Source organism: Penicillium psychrosexuale, assembly GCF_028828465.1.
Source record: "Penicillium psychrosexuale strain IBT 29551 chromosome Unknown utg000002l, whole genome shotgun sequence".
NCBI lineage: Eukaryota > Fungi > Ascomycota > Eurotiomycetes > Eurotiales > Aspergillaceae > Penicillium > Penicillium psychrosexuale.
Genome location: NW_026643187.1, coordinates 1,413,934 through 1,439,435, shown reverse-complemented (window position 1 = coordinate 1,439,435; position 25,502 = coordinate 1,413,934). Strand labels below are relative to the sequence as shown.

At 49.8% G+C, this 25,502-nt stretch overlaps 12 protein-coding genes across 12 annotated transcripts; 7 read left to right on the top strand and 5 right to left on the bottom strand.

Moving 5' to 3' along the window:
- Window positions 1-1,488: 1,488 nt before the first annotated feature.
- Window positions 1,489-2,328, top strand: N7518_001679 (DODA-type extradiol aromatic ring-opening family dioxygenase; the record flags this gene model as incomplete). The annotated part of the gene is made up of 1 exon (XM_057182607.1): window positions 1,489-2,328. The coding sequence occupies one exon, from the start codon at window positions 1,489-1,491 to the stop codon at window positions 2,326-2,328; it is 840 nt and encodes a 279-aa protein (XP_057044057.1).
- A 538-nt stretch (window positions 2,329-2,866) lies between these two features.
- N7518_001678 (uncharacterized protein) lies at window positions 2,867-4,858 on the bottom strand (the record flags this gene model as incomplete). Its single annotated transcript, XM_057182606.1, has 4 exons — window positions 2,867-3,734; window positions 3,787-4,061; window positions 4,123-4,361; window positions 4,426-4,858. 4 exons carry the CDS (start codon window positions 4,856-4,858, stop codon window positions 2,867-2,869), a joined length of 1,815 nt encoding a protein of 604 aa, XP_057044056.1.
- Window positions 4,859-5,397: 539 nt separating this feature from the next.
- On the bottom strand, window positions 5,398-6,482 carry N7518_001677 (uncharacterized protein; the record flags this gene model as incomplete). Its single annotated transcript, XM_057182605.1, has 4 exons — window positions 5,398-5,603; window positions 5,710-5,811; window positions 5,889-5,945; window positions 6,065-6,482. 4 exons carry the CDS (start codon window positions 6,480-6,482, stop codon window positions 5,398-5,400), a joined length of 783 nt encoding a protein of 260 aa, XP_057044055.1.
- Window positions 6,483-7,213: 731 nt separating this feature from the next.
- N7518_001676 (uncharacterized protein) lies at window positions 7,214-8,296 on the top strand (the record flags this gene model as incomplete). Its single annotated transcript, XM_057182604.1, has 1 exon — window positions 7,214-8,296. The coding sequence occupies one exon, from the start codon at window positions 7,214-7,216 to the stop codon at window positions 8,294-8,296; it is 1,083 nt and encodes a 360-aa protein (XP_057044054.1).
- A 484-nt stretch (window positions 8,297-8,780) lies between these two features.
- N7518_001675 (M protein repeat protein) lies at window positions 8,781-11,505 on the bottom strand (the record flags this gene model as incomplete). The annotated part of the gene is made up of 3 exons (XM_057182603.1): window positions 8,781-9,725; window positions 9,781-11,261; window positions 11,316-11,505. The coding sequence occupies 3 exons, from the start codon at window positions 11,503-11,505 to the stop codon at window positions 8,781-8,783; spliced, it is 2,616 nt and encodes an 871-aa protein (XP_057044053.1).
- Window positions 11,506-12,056: 551 nt separating this feature from the next.
- N7518_001674 (H(+)-transporting V1 sector ATPase subunit H) lies at window positions 12,057-13,606 on the top strand (the record flags this gene model as incomplete). Its single annotated transcript, XM_057182602.1, has 3 exons — window positions 12,057-12,351; window positions 12,410-12,935; window positions 12,994-13,606. 3 exons carry the CDS (start codon window positions 12,057-12,059, stop codon window positions 13,604-13,606), a joined length of 1,434 nt encoding a protein of 477 aa, XP_057044052.1.
- Window positions 13,607-14,037: 431 nt separating this feature from the next.
- Window positions 14,038-15,652, top strand: N7518_001673 (Zn(II)2Cys6 transcription factor; the record flags this gene model as incomplete). The annotated part of the gene is made up of 3 exons (XM_057182601.1): window positions 14,038-14,236; window positions 14,286-15,572; window positions 15,621-15,652. The coding sequence occupies exons 1-3, from the start codon at window positions 14,041-14,043 to the stop codon at window positions 15,650-15,652; spliced, it is 1,515 nt and encodes a 504-aa protein (XP_057044051.1). The 5' UTR covers window positions 14,038-14,040.
- Window positions 15,653-16,466: 814 nt separating this feature from the next.
- Window positions 16,467-18,278, top strand: N7518_001672 (MFS transporter; the record flags this gene model as incomplete). Its single annotated transcript, XM_057182600.1, has 2 exons — window positions 16,467-17,280; window positions 17,353-18,278. 2 exons carry the CDS (start codon window positions 16,467-16,469, stop codon window positions 18,276-18,278), a joined length of 1,740 nt encoding a protein of 579 aa, XP_057044050.1.
- A 518-nt stretch (window positions 18,279-18,796) lies between these two features.
- Window positions 18,797-20,411, bottom strand: N7518_001671 (histidine phosphatase family protein; the record flags this gene model as incomplete). Its single annotated transcript, XM_057182599.1, has 3 exons — window positions 18,797-18,962; window positions 19,015-19,913; window positions 19,962-20,411. The coding sequence occupies 3 exons, from the start codon at window positions 20,409-20,411 to the stop codon at window positions 18,797-18,799; spliced, it is 1,515 nt and encodes a 504-aa protein (XP_057044049.1).
- Window positions 20,412-20,711: 300 nt separating this feature from the next.
- On the top strand, window positions 20,712-21,857 carry N7518_001670 (phosphatidylinositol-specific phospholipase C; the record flags this gene model as incomplete). Its single annotated transcript, XM_057182598.1, has 1 exon — window positions 20,712-21,857. The coding sequence occupies one exon, from the start codon at window positions 20,712-20,714 to the stop codon at window positions 21,855-21,857; it is 1,146 nt and encodes a 381-aa protein (XP_057044048.1).
- Window positions 21,858-22,083: 226 nt separating this feature from the next.
- N7518_001669 (uncharacterized protein) lies at window positions 22,084-22,920 on the bottom strand (the record flags this gene model as incomplete). The annotated part of the gene is made up of 1 exon (XM_057182597.1): window positions 22,084-22,920. The coding sequence occupies one exon, from the start codon at window positions 22,918-22,920 to the stop codon at window positions 22,084-22,086; it is 837 nt and encodes a 278-aa protein (XP_057044047.1).
- A 706-nt stretch (window positions 22,921-23,626) lies between these two features.
- On the top strand, window positions 23,627-25,101 carry N7518_001668 (uncharacterized protein; the record flags this gene model as incomplete). Its single annotated transcript, XM_057182596.1, has 6 exons — window positions 23,627-23,666; window positions 24,233-24,289; window positions 24,347-24,618; window positions 24,672-24,742; window positions 24,792-24,973; window positions 25,025-25,101. The coding sequence occupies 6 exons, from the start codon at window positions 23,627-23,629 to the stop codon at window positions 25,099-25,101; spliced, it is 699 nt and encodes a 232-aa protein (XP_057044046.1).
- Between the last annotated feature and the right edge of the window lie 401 nt (window positions 25,102-25,502).

Here is a 25,502-nt window from a genome sequence, read left to right as displayed (position 1 = left end):
TGCCGAGGCAAATATCTTGATAAGATTAACAAAAAGATTACTGTCTTTGAGCACCGCGATGGGGACTGGAAGAAGACCAGGTTAAGACCGATTCGACCGCTCTCTACGGTTATTATAGATAATCAAGTATAGGATGACATTTTAGGACATGTCCAAGACCACCCACTCCACAGTTTATTACCTCTACTTCACCTTAACCTACGAGTCTAGTAGCGCAATTTAGGAAACATAGCCTATTAGGGAACTTAGATTAGGAGTCGCTTATATGTATCTGGCTTAGTCCCCTGTCTACATGCTTTTTGCGGAATTGCTTATACATCTAAGAATATTAGGATCAACCTGGTATTTCATTCCCTATTTTCCCTATGTCGTTATTATAGATATATCCTTGCTCATATATAGCTAGCAGGAGTCCTGACTGCATAGTGGCTAAATGATCTTGTCGATATGTATGTAGGAGCGAGAAAATCTTTTTGCATACCACATATAGGGGTATGATTTCAGTAAGCTGAGACAATTCTGGGACATTTGGCGGATTCACCAGCAAAATATGGAGAAAAAGGGAAGCCAACTCGGCACAGGGCTCATCTCGCAGTGATGCAGCTCTTTGTGCCAAGAAGATGGGATGAATAAAGGGAAGCCATTGGTGCATGCATCGTTCGTAGCAACCTATAACATTTTCTAATCGAAGATTCAGGCTTGCCAAGATGTCAAACATGTAGCAAGTGAAACCAATGTCGATGCTCTCCTTCCTGTAGGTGCCGATGTAGGGTTGATCAAGGTAGTAAAGTGATTTGTGAATAACTAAGCTCCAATGGTCATGATCATGAGTGCGAGTGATAGTTTGTAGAGGTTGATGGCTAGGATTGTCCTGAGTAGCACAAGATGTGTACTGACATGGAACGTTTTTGCTTCGCCAATTTAGCCAATTGCTCCGAACAAGGTTGAATCCATTATTTACCTGACACAACGGCTGCAGCCCGGCATTTGCCGATCACATTTGCGTTTCTGAGAATGACACAAGAAACAGGCATTTGGAGCAGCACTGCCTACTTGCATAATAGCAAAAATACTCTTGAATGGGCGGGAGCTTAAGGAGCGTGGATTCGTGAAAACGCCAGTAAGTAGTGGAGAATAGTTTGACCTATTAGGGACAAGTACAATATAAAGCGGTGAGAGCAATATTGGCAGAACCTGACTCTTGTTGCGCTAGTCCGCTAGTGTCGGACTAGCTTCCCTTGGCAAATGAAGTATGTGATAGGCTATATTGTATGAATCCTTCAATATTATACAATTCCCTAGGTCCCTTAGACTGCTTATCAATTTCAATTATAAATCTCAGTGTGGTACTCGGTGTTCGGTGTTCGGTCTTATTAAAAGACAATAGATCGTCAGCTATAAGTATGCTCGCCACTCCGTATACGCCCATTAGTTCTTTGCCAGACCTCATCATCGGATTTCCCAAACTTTGCCTACCCCCCAAGAAACATGAGTGTTTCCGACGTGCCTTGTGCTCCATCCCTTTTCATATCCCACAGTACAGGGCCGTTTCCGCTCTTGGACCCCGAACAGGAATCCTACAGACAACTCGTCCGCCGTCACGGAAGCAAGCTCGACGGTGTCAAGGGCATCCTCCTTTTTTCGGCTCATTGGGAGACCGAAACTCCGCATATATCGGGTGGCGATAATCCTGGTATCTTCTACGATTATGAAGATATGCGGGATAGGCTCCCGCCGGCGGCGTTTGAATTCCAATATCCGGCACCCGGAAATGCGAAGTTGGCTACAGAAGTTGCCAACCGACTGAAAAAATGTGGATTTAGTCCTACTTTGGATCTTCAACGTGGATTTGACCATGCTGTCTACGTCCCAATGATCCTTCTACGACCGCAGGCCGATATCCCAATCGTCCAGATGTCCATTCTGAAAGGACACGATGAACAAGATTCAACAGAGAAGAACATCAAGCTGGGACAGGCAGTGGAATGTTTCCGCAATGCCGGCTACGCCATTGTTGGGAGCGGCGGGTCGTACCATGACTTCGAGGCTATCGCGAAGGCATTCTTTACAAATGAGCCTGTGCCAGCAGGCACGGAACGATTCGAAAATTTTCTAAAGCATGCGGCATCCATTCCTGATTCTTCCCAGAGAGAAATGGCGCTTCTTGGATGGAGGGAACTCCCTGCTAGTCATACTGCTCATTTGACGAACTGTTCGGAGCCTCTAATGCCTTTCATGGTTGCGGCAGGAAGCGGAGGGGACAAAGCCGGAGTGAGATTTGATATGTATGAGTACAAGGGAGCTCCAATGAGTTTTTATAGGTGGTAAAGGGGGCCACTCAGTCTGAAGGTCGACCTTCAGACGAAGTGTCATTCTTGTGTAATCACTTGTTGTTACCTATAGGAATCATGAATTTCGCCTTTACATTAATAATCTCTGTATTGTATTTCCATATACGCTGATCTATTTTTGATTTGGCTAGTTGCGAAGCATTGCATGATAGCTCAGTCACTCCGTTGGGCACTTTCCATTATCAGCACCCTACTGTGTGGATTGAATACATGAAGGTGCTACCTAGATACGACGGCTAAAGACAGAGACATTGCAGATAGCTACATGTATTTCTTATGACAAACACTTCTATCCTTCCTCACCTCCTTCCCGAATTCCATCCATGAACCCATTCCTCTATTGATTGCTCTTCCCACGCAGTACAGGCTTATACTCATTTTCAATGAAAATCAAGTGCGCAAGGCCCGAACTTCGATTCGGATGATAACGGAAATGCCACATGGATATTCCTCTCCTTCGGTCAGTGACCCTCCCGCAGCTGCCCCTCACCGAGCTAACTACGGCAGCGTGGCACTTACTTGCCGAGGAACACTAGATTAGCCACGTTCATGATTGACATGAAGAGCCAAATCAAGACGGCTAGAATCATTGTGTACCACGAGTTGGTCATCTTGACACCTTCGGGTTCGAGCTCGGCTCCCTCTCCAATTACCTGGTCCGCATCGCTCTCGTCATCCCTGCCCGCCATGCGCCAGCGCGCTTTGCCGGGGTAGGCCGTCATGTATTTATCGCGGCAGGTAAAGTAGATCAGCGGCGCGGTAACAAATGGAAGTATGATACTCAGCGCTACTTGCGACCCATTGAGCGCCGCATTAAGCCCTTCGCGACCCACGGCTCCCGCGATGATGATGCTCGGGGTGATACTGATGGTGCGGGTTATGAGGCGGCGTAGCCACGGCTTCATCTTCCAGTTCAGCGCGCCCTCGCTGACCATCTGGCCGGCGATGGTGCAGACGATTCCCGCCGATACTCCCGACAGCAACAATGCCAGAGCGAATATGATACCTGCCGCGGGCGAAATGGACTTGGAAAGCAGATCGTGAATACCAAAGATGTCGGCCTCGAGGGCCAGTGGGTTTTGATATAGCGCGGCACCAGCAACGATGAGAATGGCGGAGTTGACAAAGAGGGCGAACGTGAAGAGCGAAATGGCCAGCTCGAGAATCGATACTGTGAGCGAGTGCTTAATTGCGCCTAAGGACGGGACATAGTAGCCGTTGTCGATACCATCATCTAGAACGGTATATCCCGACGCGAGCTGACGAGGCAAAAGCCTACTTCGCTCATCGTATTCGCGTAGGCGGGGTTGAACAATTCCCGACCCTAGGTACAGACTGTGAGGCATGACTGTTGCGCCAAGAATTCCACAGGCCTGATAGATACTGGAAAAGCATGAGAGTGAGATAAGGGGATAGAGGGGAATTTTGGACTCACGCTTCCGACTCGATGAGATATTTTGACGGAATATAACCCTTGAAGACTTCCCCGGGGGTAGCGTCATGGATCATAGACATTTGGATGCAAAAGCACACGACCACGGCGAGAACCAAGCAAATGATAAACATTTCAAAGTACCGTAGACCCTTCATAGACCCTTCTGGGTGGTAGAAAAACAGGGTTACCATGACATCGAGGATGGAAATAGCGCATCCCGCGACAAGCGGTACCTTAGGGATCAGAAGGTTCAATGCAATGGCAAATCCAATCACCTGGTCAGTTAGCACTTGTGGACGCACAATATACAAAACGGGGAGTGAATCAGGGGTCTACCTCTGCTATATCGGTGGCAATAATGGCAGCCTCGGCAAAGGCGTATAGGATGTAGTTGAGCCAGCGCGGAAGAAATGCGCGACATGCCTCGGCGAGGTTCAGACCACTGACGGTGCCGAGCTTGATTGCCAGGCTCTGGAGGAAAATAGCAAACAAGTTGGACAGGAGAACGATGAACAATAGGCGGAAGCGGTACGAGGCTCCTGCGGCAATATCGGTCGAGTAATTGCCAGGATCAACTAGGCGCAAGCTTGTAAGTGAGGTGAAGGGGAAGGTTGCGGGACGACAGCATTCTGGACATACTGTACGCAACCGAAATCATAAAGCCCGGCCCGATGAAGGAGCCAAAGGTAGCGAGCATCTTCCGGGCGCGCTGGATCAGCGTGCCCGGGTCGGCGTCACCACCAGCCGAAGCTGGCGGAGAACCCGAGGGGTGGGCGGTTGCAGATGCCTGCAAACCACCCTCAGCGGACTGGCCGCGATCAATTGACCGCTGAGCCAGCCGGTAGGTGGCCTTGCCGTGGCCGTCGTTTTCAGTAGGAGCATCACTGGCTATTTGACCTGGGACGTTCGAGGTCGCATTTGACACTGCGTTAGAGTCGCTTTCTCGCACGGCTCGACTGTTGACAAGGCCATTGAAGTCCTCGTTGGTGGTCAGGTCGCTGGAGTTTGGATTCGGGCTCTGGTTGTAGCCGTCACCCTCGAGGGGCTCCTCGGTGTGGGATGTCTTGTTCATTCCGTTGGCAACTGCTGCAAAATTTGACTTGTTGGTCTACGATTGACAATGCTTGAGACAGAAACTGGGAGCGGAATGAAGTTTTCCCCACAGCGGCTGGTTTGTACCGACTTTCCCCGGAGGGTGGATTGATCTCCGATTTTGTTTCTCTTTCATTCTTTCTCAGCCCTATTTTTAGAGGCACCTGGCCTAATTGCGGAGCGAAGCGAAGCAATTAAATCATAACCTCGTGTGTGTATGTCACGTGACCAGGTGTTTTTATCCTATGGGCTCCAAAATCATAAGAAGCTATGCGGTGAAAAGTCATCGGCTAACTTTGGCAGAATAACCCAACCGGCAGAATAAATAGACTAGGCAGAGAATGAACCATAATTATCTTCCCCAGAGCTTCTACAGTCACACTTTACGTAGCATTAGAAGTTAGAATCAGTCGTTTTGCTCTGCAACGACTATCGGGCGGCCGCAGGCCGTCTAGATCCCTCGTATAGTTAGTGGAGACAGACAGCACCAGAAGATAGCCGGGACTACTTCGGTGTCTGTCAGACTCCATGCCCGATATTACGTGCCCAATTGGGATTATACCCTCGCGCAACCCCAAATACATTCCGTATCTCATATTCCCCGTTTGTGCTTTCATAGTGGGTGAATCCGGCTAGACAACCAAGGATGACATGGAAGAAACCGGTGATGACGCCGTAAACAGCCCCAGCTGCGGCAGCAACACTGTAAGGGCAGACATCGTAGCCTGCAGGTTCAAATTAAGTATTAGCCAAACTATCCAACCGATGCGACAGGAGCAGCGAAGAGAGTGGTCCCAAAGCTTTCATGACATAGGAAAGATAGCAACCAACCTCCATTATGTGCCATACGAGCAAAGACGTATCCTCCCAATGCATTGAACCCCATAACACAAAGTTGTGTCTGAGGTCTGCCACCATATAGCCCCCCAGCCGCTGAAGGACAGGAAAAGATTAGCAATGGAGAGCTGCAAGCGAGGGGAGAAATGCCTTACATTGATATATCCCCATACATTCTCCTGAGAGGGGAATAGCAGCGACAACAGCCGCAATAAGCAATGCGCTTGGTGCTATATACCGTTAGTATAATGACTAGAATCTAGATGGGGCATAATAATGACCGTCAACATGAGCCGCACAGCACAGAGCTCTAGCTGAACAGTGCTCCAGAGAACGGGTTTGCACTCACTTTCCCCGAGAACCAAATTGCTAATCTCCGCCGTGACCAGGACACAAGTTCCAAAGCCACTTGCCACTAGAGCCAACAGTATCCACGCGGGTGTTGGCAAACCCGCATATCCTGCGAATTCGATGAATGCCAACACCGCTGATTTAGTGACTCCAGCGAGCGCACCGAGTTGTAGTGCTCTCGCTGTCAGTGGGCTCCCATTGACATGCGCGGCGGTCGCCACTGCAGCTGGACCGGCGGCAGCGTTTACTGCAATGTCTAGCACAGCCAAGGCGAAGAACGTCCATACTAAAGTAAGGGACATGGTAAGTATTGAGTGGAGGCATGATGAAGTGGAGGAAGTCATTCTGATTTCCTCTGGGTCCAAAACATGACACTTACTGTTGATAGCAGGATGATTGAGCTCGTCCATATCCATGGTGAGAATTTTCAGAAACAACCAGATTCATATACTGAAATAGAAGCAGTAACGATTCACACAAGTCAAGATATATGCCTGGAGAACAGAATGAGAGTGGATGTCTTATAAGAAAATCCAACTTCTTAGCCAAGACCTGATAGATAGGCAAGCTCCCCCATTCCTCGCTGCCAAAAGCCTCGCGGGGTCATGTGAATGATGTTATAAGAGGCCGAAAAGCCTTAGGTACTGTTTCTCACCGAAACAGGTAAAACACGAAGCATTAAACGAAGGGCTGCAGTAATTTGATGATACAATTCCAGATTGACCAACCAAGAGGCTCATTTGCCGAAACTAAGTCCCTGGCGTTCCCAATGAGTCCTAGCGGTTCCTGCAGTAAGCCGTGCGGGCACCCCATGGGGCATCCGAAGGCGACCTAATCCCAGTGCGACTAAGAACATCTTGGCGGGCTCAGCCGCTGCCTTCCCGTATTCAATCCCTTGAAGAATAATGATTTGGGCTGGTCATCGCAGGAGTTCGTGGCGCAGGGCTACTGCTTAGCCACCTACGTGTCCGGGCAAATGCTTTTTTCCTTTTTCTCACCCTTTCGTCATGCGAAGCGAGAGAGACTCGAAGAACGTGAAAGCGATAATGTATGCTTGAACCGAGACTAAGATATAGAGCGTCTCCCCCCTCCGCTCAGGTCGTATCGCTTGAATAATCGTTGCAACGATCTCTGTGTGCCACCCAGGATGAATTCAACAGCATGTATCATCCAGGCTAACCCCGATGTATCTGGGGCCGGAGTAAGTCATTTCTCATGCCATCATTCTCCTCCTCCATTTAGCTCCTACCGTGAGCAAAAGAACACCCAGCTAAACCATCACCTGCAGATCCGTATATCGATTTACACCCTCTGCCTAGGCGGGTCGATCGTTAGCTATCTACTCCGCGTATTTGCCCCAGGCGAAGACCAAGAAGAGTTCTCGCGAGGCGTGTGCTCCGCCCTCGGCTTGCAAGGCCTAGCCCTCCTCTGCACAGCGATTTACCAGACAGTGCGGGGCGACCTAACACTCTTCCACGCGATATGTGTCGTGCACCTTCTCGCCATACTTGGCATGGATTTGGTGAGCAAAGGCCGGTATGAAGGTCTCGGTCCATGGCGGCTATATTTCTTCTCCGCCATCCAGATTTTGGCTTTGGCGGCTTTCCTCGCTTTGAATGTCTATGTCTGGGTGACGGCGCCGCAATTTGGCAGCCAGCCCCTGTGCAACAAGGATACGGTTTATGTGGTCTTTGGAGTTAGCATCAAAGCTACGTCTCCTGTATTCCGGTATATCATTCTCGGAACATTGGGTGCGGTTGTGGCTGGTTATGCTCTTGTTTTCACGTGTATCTTACCGTGTCTGTGTGGGTACGCTGCGTACCGAAGACGGCATCCCGACGCTGGAAACAGGATTGAGGGCCAGAAGAGAGGCTGGATGAATTGGTTTATGGAGGTTAATCATCCTGTTTACCAGGATCATCCTGAGCCACCCGAGAGGCTGCATGGCCAGGCGCTGCTCAACTTTACGCTGAACAAGGTCGCGTATTGTTCGTTCTGCATATACTTGATTGTGTCGCTGGAGCAGACTATCCATCGGAATAACCTCGACGCTGAAGAGAAAGGATGGACGTTTGGGCAGGTTATTGCGATTTTCTTGTTGTTAGGTGTCGCCAATGAGCTGCTCAATGTTCTTCTTGCGAGTTGGGATAGGAGGCAGGCTGAAGGTGCTCAGCAGCTGGTGCAATTTAGGCCGGGTACTGAGAACTCGGTGCATTCCTCATCTTCTTGATATGTTCATGTCCGTTACCATCGCCGTGCAACCAGACGCTCATAATATTGCTGATATCTGAAATGATCATGAAGCCACGTTTTGGATCATACGAGTGTTTCTTAGCAATTGCCGTGAGCTCCGATCTCGCCTGTAAGTTTAAATTGCCATGGTCAGTATACAAGAGGTGAAAATTTGTGTCACCACATACTCCCCAGGTGGAAGCCTGCTGCTCAATGATGATTGCTCAATATTGCCAACGGAAGGTTGTTAAGGCTAGAATTCGAATGTGCTGAGGTCGAAGTGAGGTATGACTGGTCTGCCTAAAAGGGAAGGCGCGCTGTGATGCAGAGCCAATTCGTTGTATGACATCGACTAATTTGTGCAGGACATGATATATATTCTATTTACAAACCCGAGGGTGTCAATCCAAAGATGAAAGATCCCAACCAAGAAGCGTCCACCTGGCGGCTCACTAGATGGTAAACATCTAACCAGTTTGCGCTCATTTCATAGTACTGTCAACTAGCTCGCGGTAGATCTTCTTGAGATCAGCAATATCAGCATTAAGTTCGTCAACCTGCTCGCTCTTCTCACCCAGCATCTCAAGAGTGGTCTGGTAGCGCTGATCAAGGTCTTCAAGTTCAGCTTCAAGCTCCTCCACACGAGAATGCGAGAGCTGCTTCTCTTCGAGCTCACGCATAAGGTCCACAACCTGTTGCCGGGCCTCGTCGCGCTGGGTCGTTACGCGGGCCAGCTCGTCCTTGGAGCCGGCGCGCTCGCTCTCTAGGCGGCGGACCGTGGCACTCATGCGCTCGACCAGCTGCACAGAAGGGCCTGCGCCGACAGTTGACTCGGAGATTATGTCGTTGATACCGCGGGATGGAGGTGCATGGGTGCCGCCGTACGCCGAAGGAGTGACAGGAGTGCCAGAGTCAAAATACTCCTCCGGCTCAAAGGTGATGGAGGGCGCTGCCATGAATGACGGATTGGTGTTGATGTGTGGGGGAGAGAGCGTGGCTTGGGTGATTGAAGCAGGGTAGGAGTTTTGGCGAGGCGGCGTACCAATTTCCGGTGAGGTGAAAGCCATAGTAGATGAGCGCCGGCTAGGAGGGCGGAAGTCCGATGGCCCTGGGGTCATGGCGGCGTCGAGAGTGCTCGAACGCCGTAAAGATGCAACAGGTGATACCCCGCGTAGTTGCGACGGGGAATTCACTTGCTCTCTCCACTTGGCCCGCTCCTCCTCGAGCTTCTGCGCCCAAGTTGAGTCGCATGTTTTCTTCTGCTCGGCCATGTCCTTTTGCGTTGAGGCGAGGGCCTCTGCCGCTTTCTCGAGTTTGTGTTGCAGCTTCTGCAGCTCTTCCATGCGTTCCTCGAGCTTGCTGCTCAAATCGTGCTCGGCTTCTTTGGCGTTATCTAGTTCCTCTTCGAACTTCTTTAATTTCTGGTTCTACGGTGATGTCGGTTAGTCCCGTGTTACTCCAATGCATGGAACTTGGTCTTACCATCTCTCGAATCTTCTTCCGAAGGTCAGCCTCACGTCGCCCAGCATCATCGCGTTCTTTCTCTACGCTAGCCAGGCGTGATATCAAAGATCCTTCTAGTGTATGCCAATTTCCACTAGCAGCAGCATATTGCGTTTGCAGGGTCTCGATCTGACGTAGAAGTTTGGCTTGGGTCTCTCCAGTTGCCCCCGATGAAGCTTCCTCTGCGCGGGAGCGAAGAGTTTCCATCTTACTTTCCAAGACAGACTGTTCGCCTTTCAATTCAGCCTCGAGCATTCGGGCCCTCTCTTTCTCTTGCTCCACCTTCTCCTTCAATTCAGTAATTTCCCTTTTGGATTTCTCTTCACTGATGTCGCGCTCGATCTTCAAATTGCATAGCTCCTCGTCTAGCTCTGTCGCCCGTTGCCTCTCCAGCTCTAGAGCGTCAGAATTCGCTTTTGTCTCGGCGGTTTCGGCACGGGAAACCGCCCGACTTAATTGCGATTTCATCTCTTGCACAGTCTGGCTGAGCGCATTGCGTTCATTGGTAACAGCTTCCAAGTCCTTAGTCGACTTTGTCTGAGATGACAAAGACTCGGTTGCCCTCTTCTCTGCGGCCTCTGCCCGCTTGGCTCTTGCTTCGGAGTTGACTAAGTCTCGCTCAAGCTTGTCCGTCTTTCTCTTCATTTCAATCTGAGATTTGGTGTTTTCAGTAAGTTGCTGGCGCAATTTCTTGATTACCGTTCGGTGGTCCATCTCCGACTTAGACAGCTTCTGCCCTTCCTCTAGAAGCAATGCGATCTTCTCATCTTTCTCTAGGAGCTGCTTTTGCGCACTCCCCGCGGTAGCATTTGCTGCTGCATTTTTAGCCGATTCCGCAGCATCCTTAGCGAGGTATTTCAATTTCGACTGCAATGCATCAATACGTTCAATATAACCATGCATTTCTTCCTGCCATTGGGACTCGGCAGTCTTATGTTCAGCCTTCAAACGAGCGATATCCGAGGTTTCACCCTCCTCTGGTACCTCGGGCGATTCAACGCTAACCCGCGGACTATCACCCAAACCAATATCACTCAGTACCGAATTGCGTTGCAAATCCGAAATTTCTTGACTGGCTTTGGCCGAGTCGGTTGTGGATTGAGCCACCTCTACAGAGATCCTGGGCGCCGAGTCTGCGACGCTGATGTCTGTTGAAACACGCGGTGATATTCCGGAGTCGTAGCTTATCCTCGGCGAGGCTAATTTATCTGCAATGCTGTCGTCATTTGGCCGCGAGATCTCCGAGTCTTCCACCGCACTATTCACCGATGCAACGCTGGAATCAATGTCCATACTTGACCGAGGTTCATTGCTAGGTACTGGGCTAGCAGGCGGTGATGAGACTCGGCTTTGAGGAGACTGGGAAGAGAGATTCGAGGCATTCTGTTTCACCATAGCTCGGGCTAGACGTTCCTGAAGCCGGTCATTTCTTCGCGCGGTCGATGAACTGCGGGATACCGCTGAAAGATGTTAGCCAGCTCTACCGGGTCGCACATTTATTGTGGATTTCATACAAGAAACAGGAGCCTTTGTCAGTGGTGCATCTCCGCCCTGAGTTTCAGTGGGCTTTGCAGTAGAGCCGGTCTGGTTTCCCTCCTCATCCATCAAGATGAGATCCAGCCGAGACTCGACACCGGCTACTGCCTGCTGGAAAAAAGAACCCACTCCCCATTTTGGCTTTTGTGTCTGCGAGTTCTGCGCCATTGTGGCAGAATTACTGTGCTGGATATTGCGAACAGGCTGCTAAGCGGCAAATGCCTCGTGTCGCATTCGCATGGATTCGGTGGGGGTTGCGCTCGGACGTCCAGTTGGGATTATCGTGGGGAACGTTTCAGAAGTTCAGAATCAAAGTCGACAATGATTTTTGCTAGAAGTATTGAAGCCTAGGCGGCAATGGCAAGGACTTGCCGCGAGGGCGAATGAGGGAGACTGGCAGGATTAAGCCGGATTCGAAGTACTAGGCGGAAATGCAAACAAAGATTAAGGCGCTGGTCCGATAAGACAGTAGAAACGAGGCAAATTATCGGCAGAAGAGCCTATAGAAACAAGAAAGACGATAGAGAAATGAGACGCGAGAATAGAAATAGAGAACAGAAGACAAGTTGAGGCTATGCGTTGAGAGATACCGTAGGTCTTGGCGCTGGCTTCCGTCATCCCCAAGCTCCCCCGTCTCTCTGGACACACCTCCAGTTTGTACCATTCACAGCCAGCGACGCTCATTTTTCTGGCTCCAAAACCCCCAGATTACACCCACAATGTCACTGGAGCCACCCACCTACCTCAGCTCCCTCCAGAATAACATCCGAGCTCGGCCAATTCCGTGGGAGGGTGCCGTCCGGGCGGGCAACATCACCGATGACCACTTGAAGAAGATCAAGGCGGTGGATAAGGTGCGCAAGGAGCAACGCCGCCAGACGATAGAAGGAGATCTTGCTGGATACACAGATCTGTTGGCCGGCGGTGCACACGGAAAGAGTGTCTTGGACTCGGCCTCGAGAAGGACCGATATTGTGCAGTATATACTGGTGCTGGCCTCGGACTTGATTCAAGGTATATCCTACTAGCGGAGCTGAAGTTCTGAGGAATCATACTGACTCATCTTGAAAAGATGTGCCTGCTTTGGCCAACTCGCTTGTTTCTCACCCCGAACCGTACAAGCCCTTCCTACCATTCTTGCAGCACTCGACAAACGCCGAAGACCCCATTCCTCTGCTCACGTCCACCTTCCTCACGGCGCTCGTGTCGCACAGTCTCGTTGCCTCATCTAAACCTGCACCCCGCGACAATGAGGCTCTTCCACAGCTCTACACCTATCTCTCTACCTTGACCAAGAATCAGGATAGTGGACTCCAGGATATTGGTGTCCAAGGATTCTCTGAGCTGCTAAGAACAAGCCGAGCCCGAGAAATCTTTTGGGCGCAACGTCAAGAGACCTTGACCCCCTTGATCGACACTCTTCGAGCTGCGGCGGGTGCTAAAGACAACGTCAGTAACGCAAGCACACTGGGAAGCAGCACTCGCAGCGTCGAGCCTGGTCTCGCCGGTGGTATTGGCCTTCAGCTTCTATATCGGGTGCTCCTTGTTCTATGGCAGCTTGCGTTTGAAGGCGCTCTCGTTGGTGATGAACTTCAAGAGTAAGTGATGTGAAGACAAGAGATCGAATGTACACTCTGAGCTACTAACCCCACACAGGAACTATGAAATTATCCAATTGTACATCCACCTTCTGCGTCTCTCACCGAAAGAAAAGACCACTCGCTTGCTTGTTGCAACTCTGTACAGTCTTTGCTCCAGCAACCGGACAACTCTGCTACCCATCGCCGTGTTCCTTCGACTTCCCGCCCTCCTGACTAACTTGTCTGGTCGTCATCTGACCGATCCCGACCTGCTCGAAGATCTCAACGCACTCTCTTCCATGTTGGAGGAGTACACCAAGACACAGACCACCTTTGACGAATATGCCGCCGAAGTTCAGACTGGCCACCTGCGCTGGTCGCCCCCTCACAAGAACCCGACCTTCTGGAAAGATAACGCTCGACGAATTGTTGAGGAGTCGAACGGCGCTTTGCCCAAGAAACTGGCCGAGATCCTATCTAAGAGTTGGGATAACGACAAGCAGGTACTGGCTATTGCTTGCAGCGACGTAGGTAACTTAGTGAAGGAGGTTCCCGAACGCCGTGGGCAGTTGGAGCGACTAGGCCTAAAGACGCGGGTGATGGAACTGATGGTTGATCAAGATGAATCAGTACGGTGGGAGAGCTTGCACGCCGTCGGCGAATGGCTTCGATATACCTTTGAGGGCTGATCCATCAAAGAGGACTTTCCCGATATGTTGATGGGCTTACCAGGATGGACATATACTCTGGTTGGCATGTACTGTGTATTTTCTTGCCATGGCGCATACTCGCTTCCTTTTTCCCGGAGGGAGAATATTAGAATCATACTTATCTATGAAATTCATAGCCCCTATATTCTGATACATATTCCAGTACTCTAAACGGTGGATCTTGCGATCGGCCGCTAAAGAACCCCAGACGTGCAAACACGCTGCGACAAGACAAGAACAGGACCCTCGATTTCTCCCTATAGGATCTAATATCATGACTTCAACCCCTATCGCTGTACCCTAGAGATTATAGATTTCATTCGCCACGCGGGCGGCTTATCGGAAGCTTTCCATTCCCCCGCAGGAATTCCTCGCCGAGAACATCATCCAACCGTTCAAAACCCACAGCACCCATGTCGAGATCCTTCACAGGTTGCAAGAGATGTAAGGCACGCCGACAAAAATGTGACGAGCTGAGACCGAACTGCGGGCGCTGCCAGACTGCAGGCGAGCAATGCCAATATGCAATGCAGTTGCAGTGGGGTGGACGGGCATTCTCGCGATCCCGGTTTGGTGCTTGCGTCGGGACAGGAGGCATGCAGAGACTCGGTATGTCTTTATAACAGAGGGGCCTTGTACATAGTTCTGACTATCCCAGAATATTCACCAGGAGAGTTCATCTACACCACCAAGACGGCGGTGCAGTCAGCCAGCGCCAAAACCGGATCAGATCTCACCCTATCGCAACCCGTCGATCCCTTCTCGTCCTTGTCGTCCAGTCAAAAGGCCTTGTTGCATCATTTTATCAACGATGCCTCCCAAATCACCGCATGCCATTCGGGAATGCAGCAGGACATAACTCGCATGCTGATCCCAATGGCTCTTCAGACTCCTTCTTTACTCTACGCTACCACCGCCTTATCGGCGATCCATATCCAAGCCCTACACAACCAGTCGGAGACCGTAAAGTCAGCACCGGATATTGCCCGCTTAATGGCTCTCAGTCTTGAACATTTCCGAACAGAACTGCAGAATCCCTCATCCAAGGATCCCGAGGCGTTGGTGGCCACGGCTCGGACGCTCTGTCTAGCTGAGATCCATTCTGGAGCGATCAACCCGAACTCATGGAGAGCACATGTTGACGGGGCGAGGGCATTGATGAAGGCATCTGACGCCGCTGGCGAGGATTCCCTGCGGTCTACAAGCGGTTTCCGGCGATATTTGGATCGTTGGTACTGGTCGATCGTGTCGCTTACAGCACTGACGGGCAATGGTCCACCCATTGGCGATATCTCGGACTTTGTCTCATCTGACTTGATGGGGTTGGGTGGGTCCACTGATTATTTAGATGACTATTGGGGTTTCAGTGTAGACCTTGCGGCTGTCTTTAGGCAAATCGGCGCTGCCGCTTGGCGAAGCCATCAAGTCGAGAAGGCTACTCAGGGCTTTGTTGCAGGAGAGGTTGATGACAGTGTTGAGAATGATGCCGCGTCCTTGGAGTTCGCAATTCGACAACTCATGAATCGTGACTCTAGCTCGCAGCCCTCTTTTTATCCTAGAGCCGCTGAAGGCTTATCTGCAGAGACCGCGCAGCAGCTTCTGCTATGCAATGAGGCATTCCAACATAGTGCGCTTATTCAGATCCATCGAAGACTTCGGAAAACACCAACTACATCGCCAGAAGTGCAGCAGTCGGTCCGACGTATCCTAGAGTGCACCGCGCAGATTGGGCCATCATCAGGTCTCTCGCCTTGGGTGATGTTAACGACACCAATATTTATTGCGGGCTGCGAGGCGCGCGGTCAAGATCGAGATACAGTCAGGCAATTACTGTCGTCGTTGCATGACACTATCCGCGTCCCGAACGTTCTCCAGTCACTAAGATTCCTCGAGCAGTATTGGTCTAACCAACTCAGCGAGGAAGAAGACTGGAGCCATTTCCTCGGTAAGGCTTTCTCTTAACCGTTCCTTTGTTCATGCTAACATCCGATAGAACGAATGCAGTTCGATTTCATCCCTTACTAAGGAGACCAGGCCAGAGCCTGTTATGCCTCACGTGCAATGATTCATGTTTTTGAGCTTGGGTACTATCTTCTTTCGTTACACTATAACTTTTCGTGTGAGCAAATCGGTGTTGGCAGGGGTTTTGGCGAGCGCATGTACCTATTAAGCCATGGAGTTTGGAAGTGGCAATATTGTTTTTAGCAATTGTACATGAAATGTCTTTGTTCTTTCGAAGCTAACACCTTTTATTGGGCTCGCCTATATTCAAATAACTGAGTATTAGTTCGACCAAGGAATTGACCACATGGATATTGAAGTAAAAGGCACCAAGCCTAGAAGATATATAGACGGAACTAAGCGGCTAATCTCCGCATTCCGGACATAACAACCAAATGACGCGATGAATCAAAAATGATAACATTGGAAGCTGGTTTGCATCATCGAATCTCAAAGCTTCATGATCCCGAGTCTAGATAGGTCAGATATAGCATATCCTAACCTTATACGGGTCGGAGTCGGGTCAACTCATATACGAAACCCCGGGATGGCGTCTATGAGCCATTATGATTGGCGTAGACTCGAACCTACACTCCATGGATCGTATAACCTTAGCAATATAAGATTACTTATCAATAGATGCGATCGAATTCTTTGAAATCAAGTATTCTGATTCCTAATACACAAAATTTAGTCATTCAAATTCAAATTCGAAAACGTAGTGGTGCTTGGGAAGTATATAGTCTGTTATAACTACCTCTCAATACGAGCTTGATTTGACAGTATCTCATCTCGTTCGGTCCCAAGAACCTAAGGGCGTCTTTCTTGTCCTTATCCAATGGAATCTGTCATTCGAGAGGCCCCATTCGGGCAGCTTGTTCGTCTCTTGACGAACAATAAATACTTTCAATACCCCGAAGAAAAGCCCGACTTCAAGCTTCCCGACACATGGCTTCAGTTGTTGAACTCTAGGGATGAAGGTAAAGAAAAGAACGCCATCCGGCGTGACTCCAACCGAAGCTATGAACACAGTGAGCCCCTAAGCCGGTCCTCTACCCAGGCATCCATGCAATTCACCGAAGCTCGCCTCGAGGCCGACGAAGAACATGAAATCGAGAAAGTCGAATCCATCCCCATCGCCCCCAAGAGAACAAAAGACGGTTCTATCCTCGTTGATTGGTACTATACCGATGATTCGGAGAATCCACACAACTGGTCCAACCTCAAGCGCGCTCTCATCACTATAGTGATCTGTCTATATACCTTTGTCGTGTATACCACTTCTGCGATTTACACTTCCTCAACAGAAGGTGTCATGAATGAGTTCGGTGTGAGCACATTGGTTGCTACTTTGGGTTTGTCACTCTATGTTCTAGGATATGGTACCGGGCCATTGATCTTCTCTCCACTGAGTGAAATCCCCGTGATTGGACGTAATCCAGTCTACATCGTCACGATGTTCCTTTTCGTGATCATCTCTATCCCAACAGCTTTTGTGGGCAACTTCGCCGGCCTGATGGTGCTGCGATTTCTGCAAGGTTTCTTTGGCTCGCCCTGTCTCGCATCTGGAGGTGCTTCTATCGGAGATATGTATAGCCTAATGTCCTTGCCTTATGCCATGATGGCTTGGGTTTCTGCGGCATACTGTGGACGTAAGTTTCCTTCCCGTTTATATACAGTTATATACACCAAATAATGTTCCCTATACTAACAACACTATACAGCCGCTCTCGGCCCTCTTCTCAGCGGCTTTGCCGTCCCAGCCAAAGGCTGGCGTTGGTCCCTCTTCGAATCAATCTGGGCCTCCGCCCCAGTTTTCATCCTGATGTTCATGTTCCTCCCGGAGACCAGCAGCGCAACAATCCTACTTCGACGCGCTGGCCGTCTACGCAAAATCCACAATAACAGCCGCTTCATGTCGCAGTCCGAACTCAACCAGCGCAATATGCATATCTCAGACATTGCCATCGACGCTCTGATCAAGCCCCTGGAAATAACCATCAAAGATCCCGCTGTCCTCTTCGTCCAGATCTACACAGCCATCATCTATGGCATCTACTACTCTTTCTTCGAGGTCTTCCCCCTCGTGTATCCAGCCGACTACAACATGAACCTCGGCCAGATCGGTCTAGTCTTCCTATGTATCATGGTCTCATGCATTATCGGTATTGCCGCCTATGCGAGCTACATCCACTTCTGGATGCACCGTCGCATCCGCCGCTCCGGCTTCCCCGTAAATGAGGCTCTTCTTATCCCCGCGCTGCCTGCCTCTTTTGGTCCTCTGATTGGCCTTTTCTTATTCGCCTGGACGGCTCGTGCGTCTATTCACTGGATTGTCCCCACCATCGGTATCACTATCTATGGTGCCACGGTTTTCATCATCATGCAGTGCATCTTCATATATATTCCTCTCACCTACCCCAAGTACGCGGCTAGTCTATTCGCTGCGAATGATTTCTTCCGCAGTGCACTTGCATGTGGCAGTGTGCTGTTTGCGCATCCGCTCTTTGGGAATTTGGGCGTTGCTCGAGGTGTTAGTCTTCTTGGTGGACTGAGTGTTATCGGTATTATCGGTATTTGGTTGCTTTACTTCTATGGTAGTAGGCTTCGTGCTTTGAGCAAATTTGCGATATCGGATGAGGTTGAATGATTACCTTGTGGTTTAATCACGATTTTGACGACAAGTTATTGCAGGATATTTGTTGATGGCGATATAGGGAATATAGCGATGAACATGAATCTCGATTCTCGACATGAATAATGAGAATCTTAATATTTAATATTATGAGAACTCTTTGTCCCTTGAATAATTAGCTTTCTGATATACGATTTGAATATATGGGAAGGCAAGTAGCCACATTATTTGGGTCTCTTCTAAGCCTCATATAGAAAGATGAGAGAACTTGATCCGGATTATAACATCCTCATACGAGATATCCTCATCGTTATTCCTATGTGTGCCTGTTTGCAGTAATTGGCCTCAGCTATTCTACCTGAAACGTCAGTGATTACCATAGTTTAATCGTATTGCTTCTTCTATGGATGGGTTCGAACTAATAGGACCGATTGTTGGCACATAATTATATTATTAAAAACGCATGACTTTGAATAGATTATTCCAGAAAGATCATTTGAGATGATAATTGGTGTTGCAAATCCAACTTGGGTTTACCCACAGAGAGAGGTGATATCCTCAGGGACGTAGGTGCTCATGATAGCAATCAGCTTCGAGAGAGGGACCCAATCAAGAAGGCCGTGGATGCTTCGTACGGGATGACCACTATACAGGACCCGGGCGTAGAAGGACTTCGAACCCTTTCTATCTTTCGTCTCCCTGTAGAACTGTTAGTTAGAGAATACCCGTATTAGAAAACAGTCTGACTTACCAAATTTCGAAAGCAATGTTGGATGCCATAGCAGGCCAGCGAAGCGCCTCGATTCCCAAAGAACCGAGGATAGGACCAATATCCCCATCATGAATAAAGGTGTGGCTGTAATCAAGGAAAGACTTTCCGCTCAGGACAGCCTGCAGACGAGAAACGATCTCGCCAATAAACAAGCCCTCGACAAGCTGGATGTACTTGACTACATCCGGGTTCGTGCGCCAGTAGTAGTTCCACTCCCAATCACCGGCACGGAAGACCTCCTGAGCCATCTGCTTCGTGACACAGGTTGAGGGATCTGACAGACTGCAGGGCAGCTCATAGCCATTGCAAAGACGGCCCTGGAAGTTATCCGAAAAGTGGTCAAAGGTATTCTGCCACGAACTATCTGTCGCGCCCAACATAGAGCCGAGCTTCGAGCGCAACTCCGCGGTAACATTCATATGCTCCTTCCACTGTGTGGTAGACTGCAGACTAGACAGAGTAGAGCTGATAGCAGAGCAGGAGTATCCCTCGTTGACAGTATCAACGGATGAAACCATTTGGTGCAGGGGCAGGGCTCCCTCGTAGTGAGGCCACATGCCACGCAGGACCGCGCCAGCCGAAGCTTGGGTGAGAACGGACTCGCTGGAGCGGAACCAGACGCGGTTGTTTGGCTTGGCAGGGATCAAGCCAAGCTTCTTGCCGTAGACAGACCATAGGTCCTTACCGTGTTGATATCCGTCCTGGACTCCTCCGATGGTGATCTGAGGGTACTGACAGGTGCCGTTCACGCCGGCTGAGAAGGGGTTGGTGGGGTCCTGGTATGTCTGCGCATACATTGGCATGGGCTGGATGCCGCTTGCGCTGTTAGGGCCTGCGTAGAGATACGGGCGCACATTGTCGCAGTGATACTCTTGGTTCTGGGAAGGGGTTAGCTTGGGCCTAGAGTCGAGCTGAGAGTTGCTTACCTCCCCACCTGGGAGAATGTTGTACGGAGTTCGTCGCTGGTGACGCTGCAGATACTCCAGGTACACTAGCTTTCCCTTAGTTGACCCCTTGGTTAGAGCTTCGGGCAGTTCGTATTCCGCTGAACGAGGGTGCGGCATCGAACAGTAGTCATAGGTGCCGTAGGGGCTGCCCCCGGTCGGTCCATTGGTTGGAGCTTCATAGATACCACCATATGTCCCAATTGAGCTGTCGCTGATGTATGACGTATCATTCAGCGTTGGGGGATAGAAGGTGTCCACCGGGGTGTGACCCAGCACAGAGGCTGCCACAGAAAGCAAGACGAAGCTGCGCATGACGGAGAAGGGCTTGAGTGAGGAAAACCAGGACTGGCGAAGGCCTTCAAATATATAGATTTCCGAAGCCATCACCACCAGGCCCAAACTGATAAACAAGATGAAGCCCCACCGCATTGGAACCAGTGGAGATTGGAAAATCGGCGCACGTGGGATCGGCAGGCCAACCTGAGAGGTGCTAGCAACCACGTGGCTCGGCATATAGTATATAACCAACTTTCGGCTAAACGATTGTTCTCAACGTCGTGTCGTCCGATCGAGATGCAATTTCCCGATGTTTCCGATTTCGGGTCTCGGCATTACCCCTGCAGAATCCTGCCGATATCAGATGCTTAGCAAAAACTATATAACATTATATATTCTAGTCCCTTTGATCAGGATATTTGATTATCGGTCGACTCATCTCTCACTTTTACAATGATGTGGAAGGCTTCCCTTGTTATGGCCATGGCCATTCCGCTGGCGTCCGCCGCCCTCGCGGACTACGCACTGCATACAGTCCTTGACAATGCTGCTCCGATCTTTGGATCGTACAAAAAGGTCACAGGGGGAAAATCGGAATGGATGAAGAAATACCACGACAACACTTTGCTCGTTCATATGAACATCCCCGGCACCCACGACAGCGCCACGGGAAGTTACAACCAGGCGACACAAGATGCCCTTCGGGGCATCACAGATCTCAACCAGGTCGTTGTTCCGGTGCCAGAGGCATTGACGTGCCAGGACATCAATTTCATCAACATGCTCGACATGGGAATCCGGGCATTTGATCTGCGATATGCCTTCGATCCAACAAACACCACTCTCATCTTCTACCATGCCCAGGCCCTGCTGTCGGAGAAAGCTAGTGTCAATGATGTGCTCTTTGGCTTCTACAAGTGGCTAGATGATCACCCCTCGGAGACCATTTTCCTGTCATTCCAGTACCAGGGCTCGACAGCTCTGTACGCCGAAAACAACGCGGCTGTGCAGTTGGAGCTCTTCAATACCCTCACCAGCCCCGCTGCGCGCCATTATTTCAAGCAAACCAAGGATGAATTGGGTACCTTGGGCGACGCACGTGGCAAAATTACTCTCATGCGCCGTTTCGACCTGGACCAGCTTCCGGATAACTACACAGCCGCACTTCCCGGCCTGCACTTCTCGCCCAATCTCTGGAATGATAACGGCGCCGCCATCGACCTGGTGTACAACTCGGACAAGAACTTGAGCGCCTACATCGAGGACTACTACCAGCCGCTCACGCCGACTGGGTCCAGTGCGGTTGAGAACATCAGGTGGAAGTACAACGCCACGACGGAAAACATCCATAAAGCCACTACCCAGCACCCGAACAGTCTCTTCTGGACATGGGCGTCTAGTAACAACATCGTCAACAACCCTCCCGATTGGCCTCGGATCATGGCACTTGGAAACGGCACCCACTATACACCGGCTGGTGGAGTTAACCAGCAGCTAGTGCCTTTCCTGAAGAAGCAGAAGGGCAAGCGTGTGGGAATCGTGATGTTTGATTTCTTTGAGCAGCCCTCCAACCTGGTTGATACGCTTTTGGATTTGTGAAATACAAGACGAGAGAGATGTTGTTAGGAGAATAGTCAATGACCAAGCTTAACCTTGGGATCAATAAATTGAACAATGTGGAGCCGAATAGATCGCTTAAACTTCCCTCATCTATCTGTAAACCCCACAATTAAAACTGGATATTTCGAGACCCATCGCTAGTATCACGCACGTGGACACACTCCTATCAGGTTTCTATACCCACGCGGCCCCTCCCAAGAAACAATCAAATTGCAATGCCAATCAAATCCGATACAATGCCCTTGTCCTCCGCTGACGTCAAGCTCTCAACTAGGCTTGCCCAGCTCGGTATATTGATACTGCGCCCAGTGAGAAACCCCATCTTCCAAGTTTCCCACTTAGTCGTATCCAAAGAGCACATGAGACTGGCACAACGGGCAAATTCGTGTTTCTCAAGAATGTCCTCCTGGTCAAGGCAGATGCATCTCCACGCATCATCCACCTTATACACATAATCCCAGATATCATAACATTGGCTGTATTTGATTTTTTGCAACTCAAGCCAGCCAGATCGCACCAAACTCCAATCAGAAGGTTTGCAGTGCTTCTCCAGCTTCTCCCACATCTTCTGTGGGTTTCGAATGTTGCGAACAATCAGCCTGGTCGTGGCAGATAGGTTTGTGTTAATGATTTCCCGCGCCGCCTCATTCAGGCTGTCTAATTGGGGTTCCAGGTGATGTGCTTGAGAAAGTTGGCCGATTTTGCCCTCAACCAAATCCAAAAGAAAATTGCGGCTCAGAATATGCCTCATTTTGCGGCTCCAGGCGCGGTAGTCGGATCGGCCGCGCAAAGGGGGACAATCGCATTCTATTGGGAAATTATCATCACCGAATGCATTTCTTAAGCTGAAGGTACGTTCGATCAAGGTCTCTGCTTTGGTAATCTGTCGGTCGCTGGGGCTTTCGGGTGCGACTGTCATCTCAGTGGAAATCTGCTCCGCGGAATTGACCCGGCGCCTTTTTGCGGGCGAGGTTGAAGGTTCATCTCCCGGAGGTCCTTGCCCAGAGAGGGATCGTTTCGTCAATGGTGTTGAGGAGGCCATGCTGTTTATTCTTGACGCGCAGACCTAGCTCGGTGGATAGGAAAGCTCAACACAGCAGGTCAGGGCAGGGCAATGATAATCGATAAGGAATGTTGTGAGTTTTCAGAGGAAAGGCCACCGTTTATATGTACCTAGCCCGACGCCAGAAATATTCACTTCCAGAAAAACTGGGTGCTCAAATATGCAGCCCTACATTCTTTGGAAAGTCCAGAAACTTGACATTTTAGACATACTTCCCCCTTTTCAACTTCTCTGGATAGCACCTACCGCATGTGCCATCTAGTCTCTCGTGGCAAGGTAACAGCTCGAGTAGCTCCATTGTAATATAGGGCACAAAGAGGATCGATTTCGCAGATGTACCAAAAGCTCCAAAGACCGTGCTTCTTCTTTCTTCCCTGTACTCACATACATTCCGCACAACTCCTTAGAACTCTAAACCTCTCCCACTGAATACCCACCTCGGCTTGAAAGGCCAGTATGCCAGCAACTGCAACGCCCACAAATGCAAAAGGAGGAGCAAAATAGTACTCGCCGCACTACCAGCCCCGCTTGATGCCGAGGTAGCTGTAGATGTACTCTAAGCAAATACACCGGTTGAACCAGTGGAAGTAATGGTGGTGGACCCTATAGGAGATAGGAGAATTACAGGCAAAATTCGATGTCGGAGGTCACGGTTGGTGTAGTTGGTGGTAGAATTTGACCCGTCATGTTGCTCGCCATCGTGATGTTATTGAGGAAGCGCATGAGTGCGTTCCTGTCATGGCAACAGCGATGGAACAAGAGGGATGAAGAGCGTAAAAATGGAAAGAGCGTTCGATGAAAAGCATGAGGACCAATTCACAAAAAAAAGCAGGCGAAAATTTTTGAAGCTAGCATATGATCTACATCATGATGACCATAATCGCTCATGTGTTATTTGGTAAAAAAGTATATCTCATTGAGTTTCAGAACAAGGGCTAATGCTTGACCCAGGGCATGATCTTTCTGACTCGGCACATCAGTGAGGTGGCCAAATTACGGGCCGATCACAATAAAGCGGAGAGCCGGACTACACCGCCTGCTGTATTGGGTTAGAACAAGGCACCGAAATCAGGCAATATTGTGGAGAGGATGACAAATTCTGCCGGAGTAACCTCGGCTTGCCATGACGTCATCGAGAGAGGGCCCTAGCTCCAACGAAGATAGAATACCGCCAGTCTGCTTGTTGGAAGTCCACGCCGTGATCAAAGTCGTCTGATTGATTGGGTCACCTTATAATAAATATTCACGTATAATAGACCAGCAAAAGAAAATGGCCCCCCCCCTCGCAAAGCTCTCATTGCAATCACCTCCGCTCATGCTCCTCTGTACCCGGAGGGCAAAGAGACTGGTAAGCCTCTATTTCGAAAGACAGCTTAAGATCAGAAATAACGGCAACTTGACTTAGGCTTGTTTATCACTGAAGCTTTGCACCCTTTCCTTGTCTTCAAGAAGGCAGGATTCGATGTCGAGCTAGTGTCGGAGACCGGATCTTACCAACCTGACTGGCTCTCGCAGCAGAAGGACTGGCTTAACGATGAAGACAAAGCTACCTGGGAGGATCACTCCAGTGAATTCCGTTCTAAGCTTGATAATCTCTTGAAACCGAGTGATATCGACCCCAGCAACGTACGTCTCCTTTACGGATACTTGGAACCCGAGCTGAGCATTACTAAATCAGTATGGCCTATTTTTCGCTTCGGCTGGCCATGCCTTTTTGATCGACTACCCAGAAGCTAAGGGCCTACAGCCTACAGAGCATTGCATCTAAGATGAACACCGACGGTGCTATCATCTCTGCTGTGTATGGGTAACTGCACCTCCGAGCTAAACGTATTGCTAATTCTGATTAGGTGCCATGGCGGTGAAATTTTCCCAGGAATCATTGACCCGAGTACAGGAAAGTCGATTATCGCTAACCGAAGAGTGACTGGCTTCACTACTCAGGGAGAGGAGGAAGAAGGTGTTCTAGACGCCATCAAAAGCTGGAACCGGCCCACCATTGAGGCCTCCGCTGCAAGCTCGGGAGCCACATGTGAGTTCGATGTTCAAACATCGATTTGTTGTATGTCTGACACGACATTAGATGTCTCTCCTCCTGGCCCTCACCGATGGGCGCCTCGTGACTGGTGCCAATCCCGCAAGTGCGCATGTGACGGCTGAAGCTGCGGTGAATGCGTTTGATGTTATCTAAAGCCTAGATCACTTGGGAAACGCAGGATGCCCTCTGTTACCCAGGTAGTAATAGCAAATATAGTATCATCCATTCTCATTACAGATCCCAGCTACATCGTAGGTGTATATTAACTTCACGGTAGCCTTGAGCGTTCAAAAGCCTCATCAATTTTGGAAGTGGACACCAACTCGTGAAGAACCTGGATATGTGTGAACCACAAAGCGAGATAGTTATGTAGTGGTACCTCACTCAATCTCATGGCATCACTCCCAACAAATCGCTTTGTGGTTCACATGTCTTCGCGAGTTGGTGTCCTTTTCGTTCTGGGTCTTCGATCGGAAAAGACATGGTGATTATGAGCAGCAATCTGGTCAGCCGTGATGAAGTA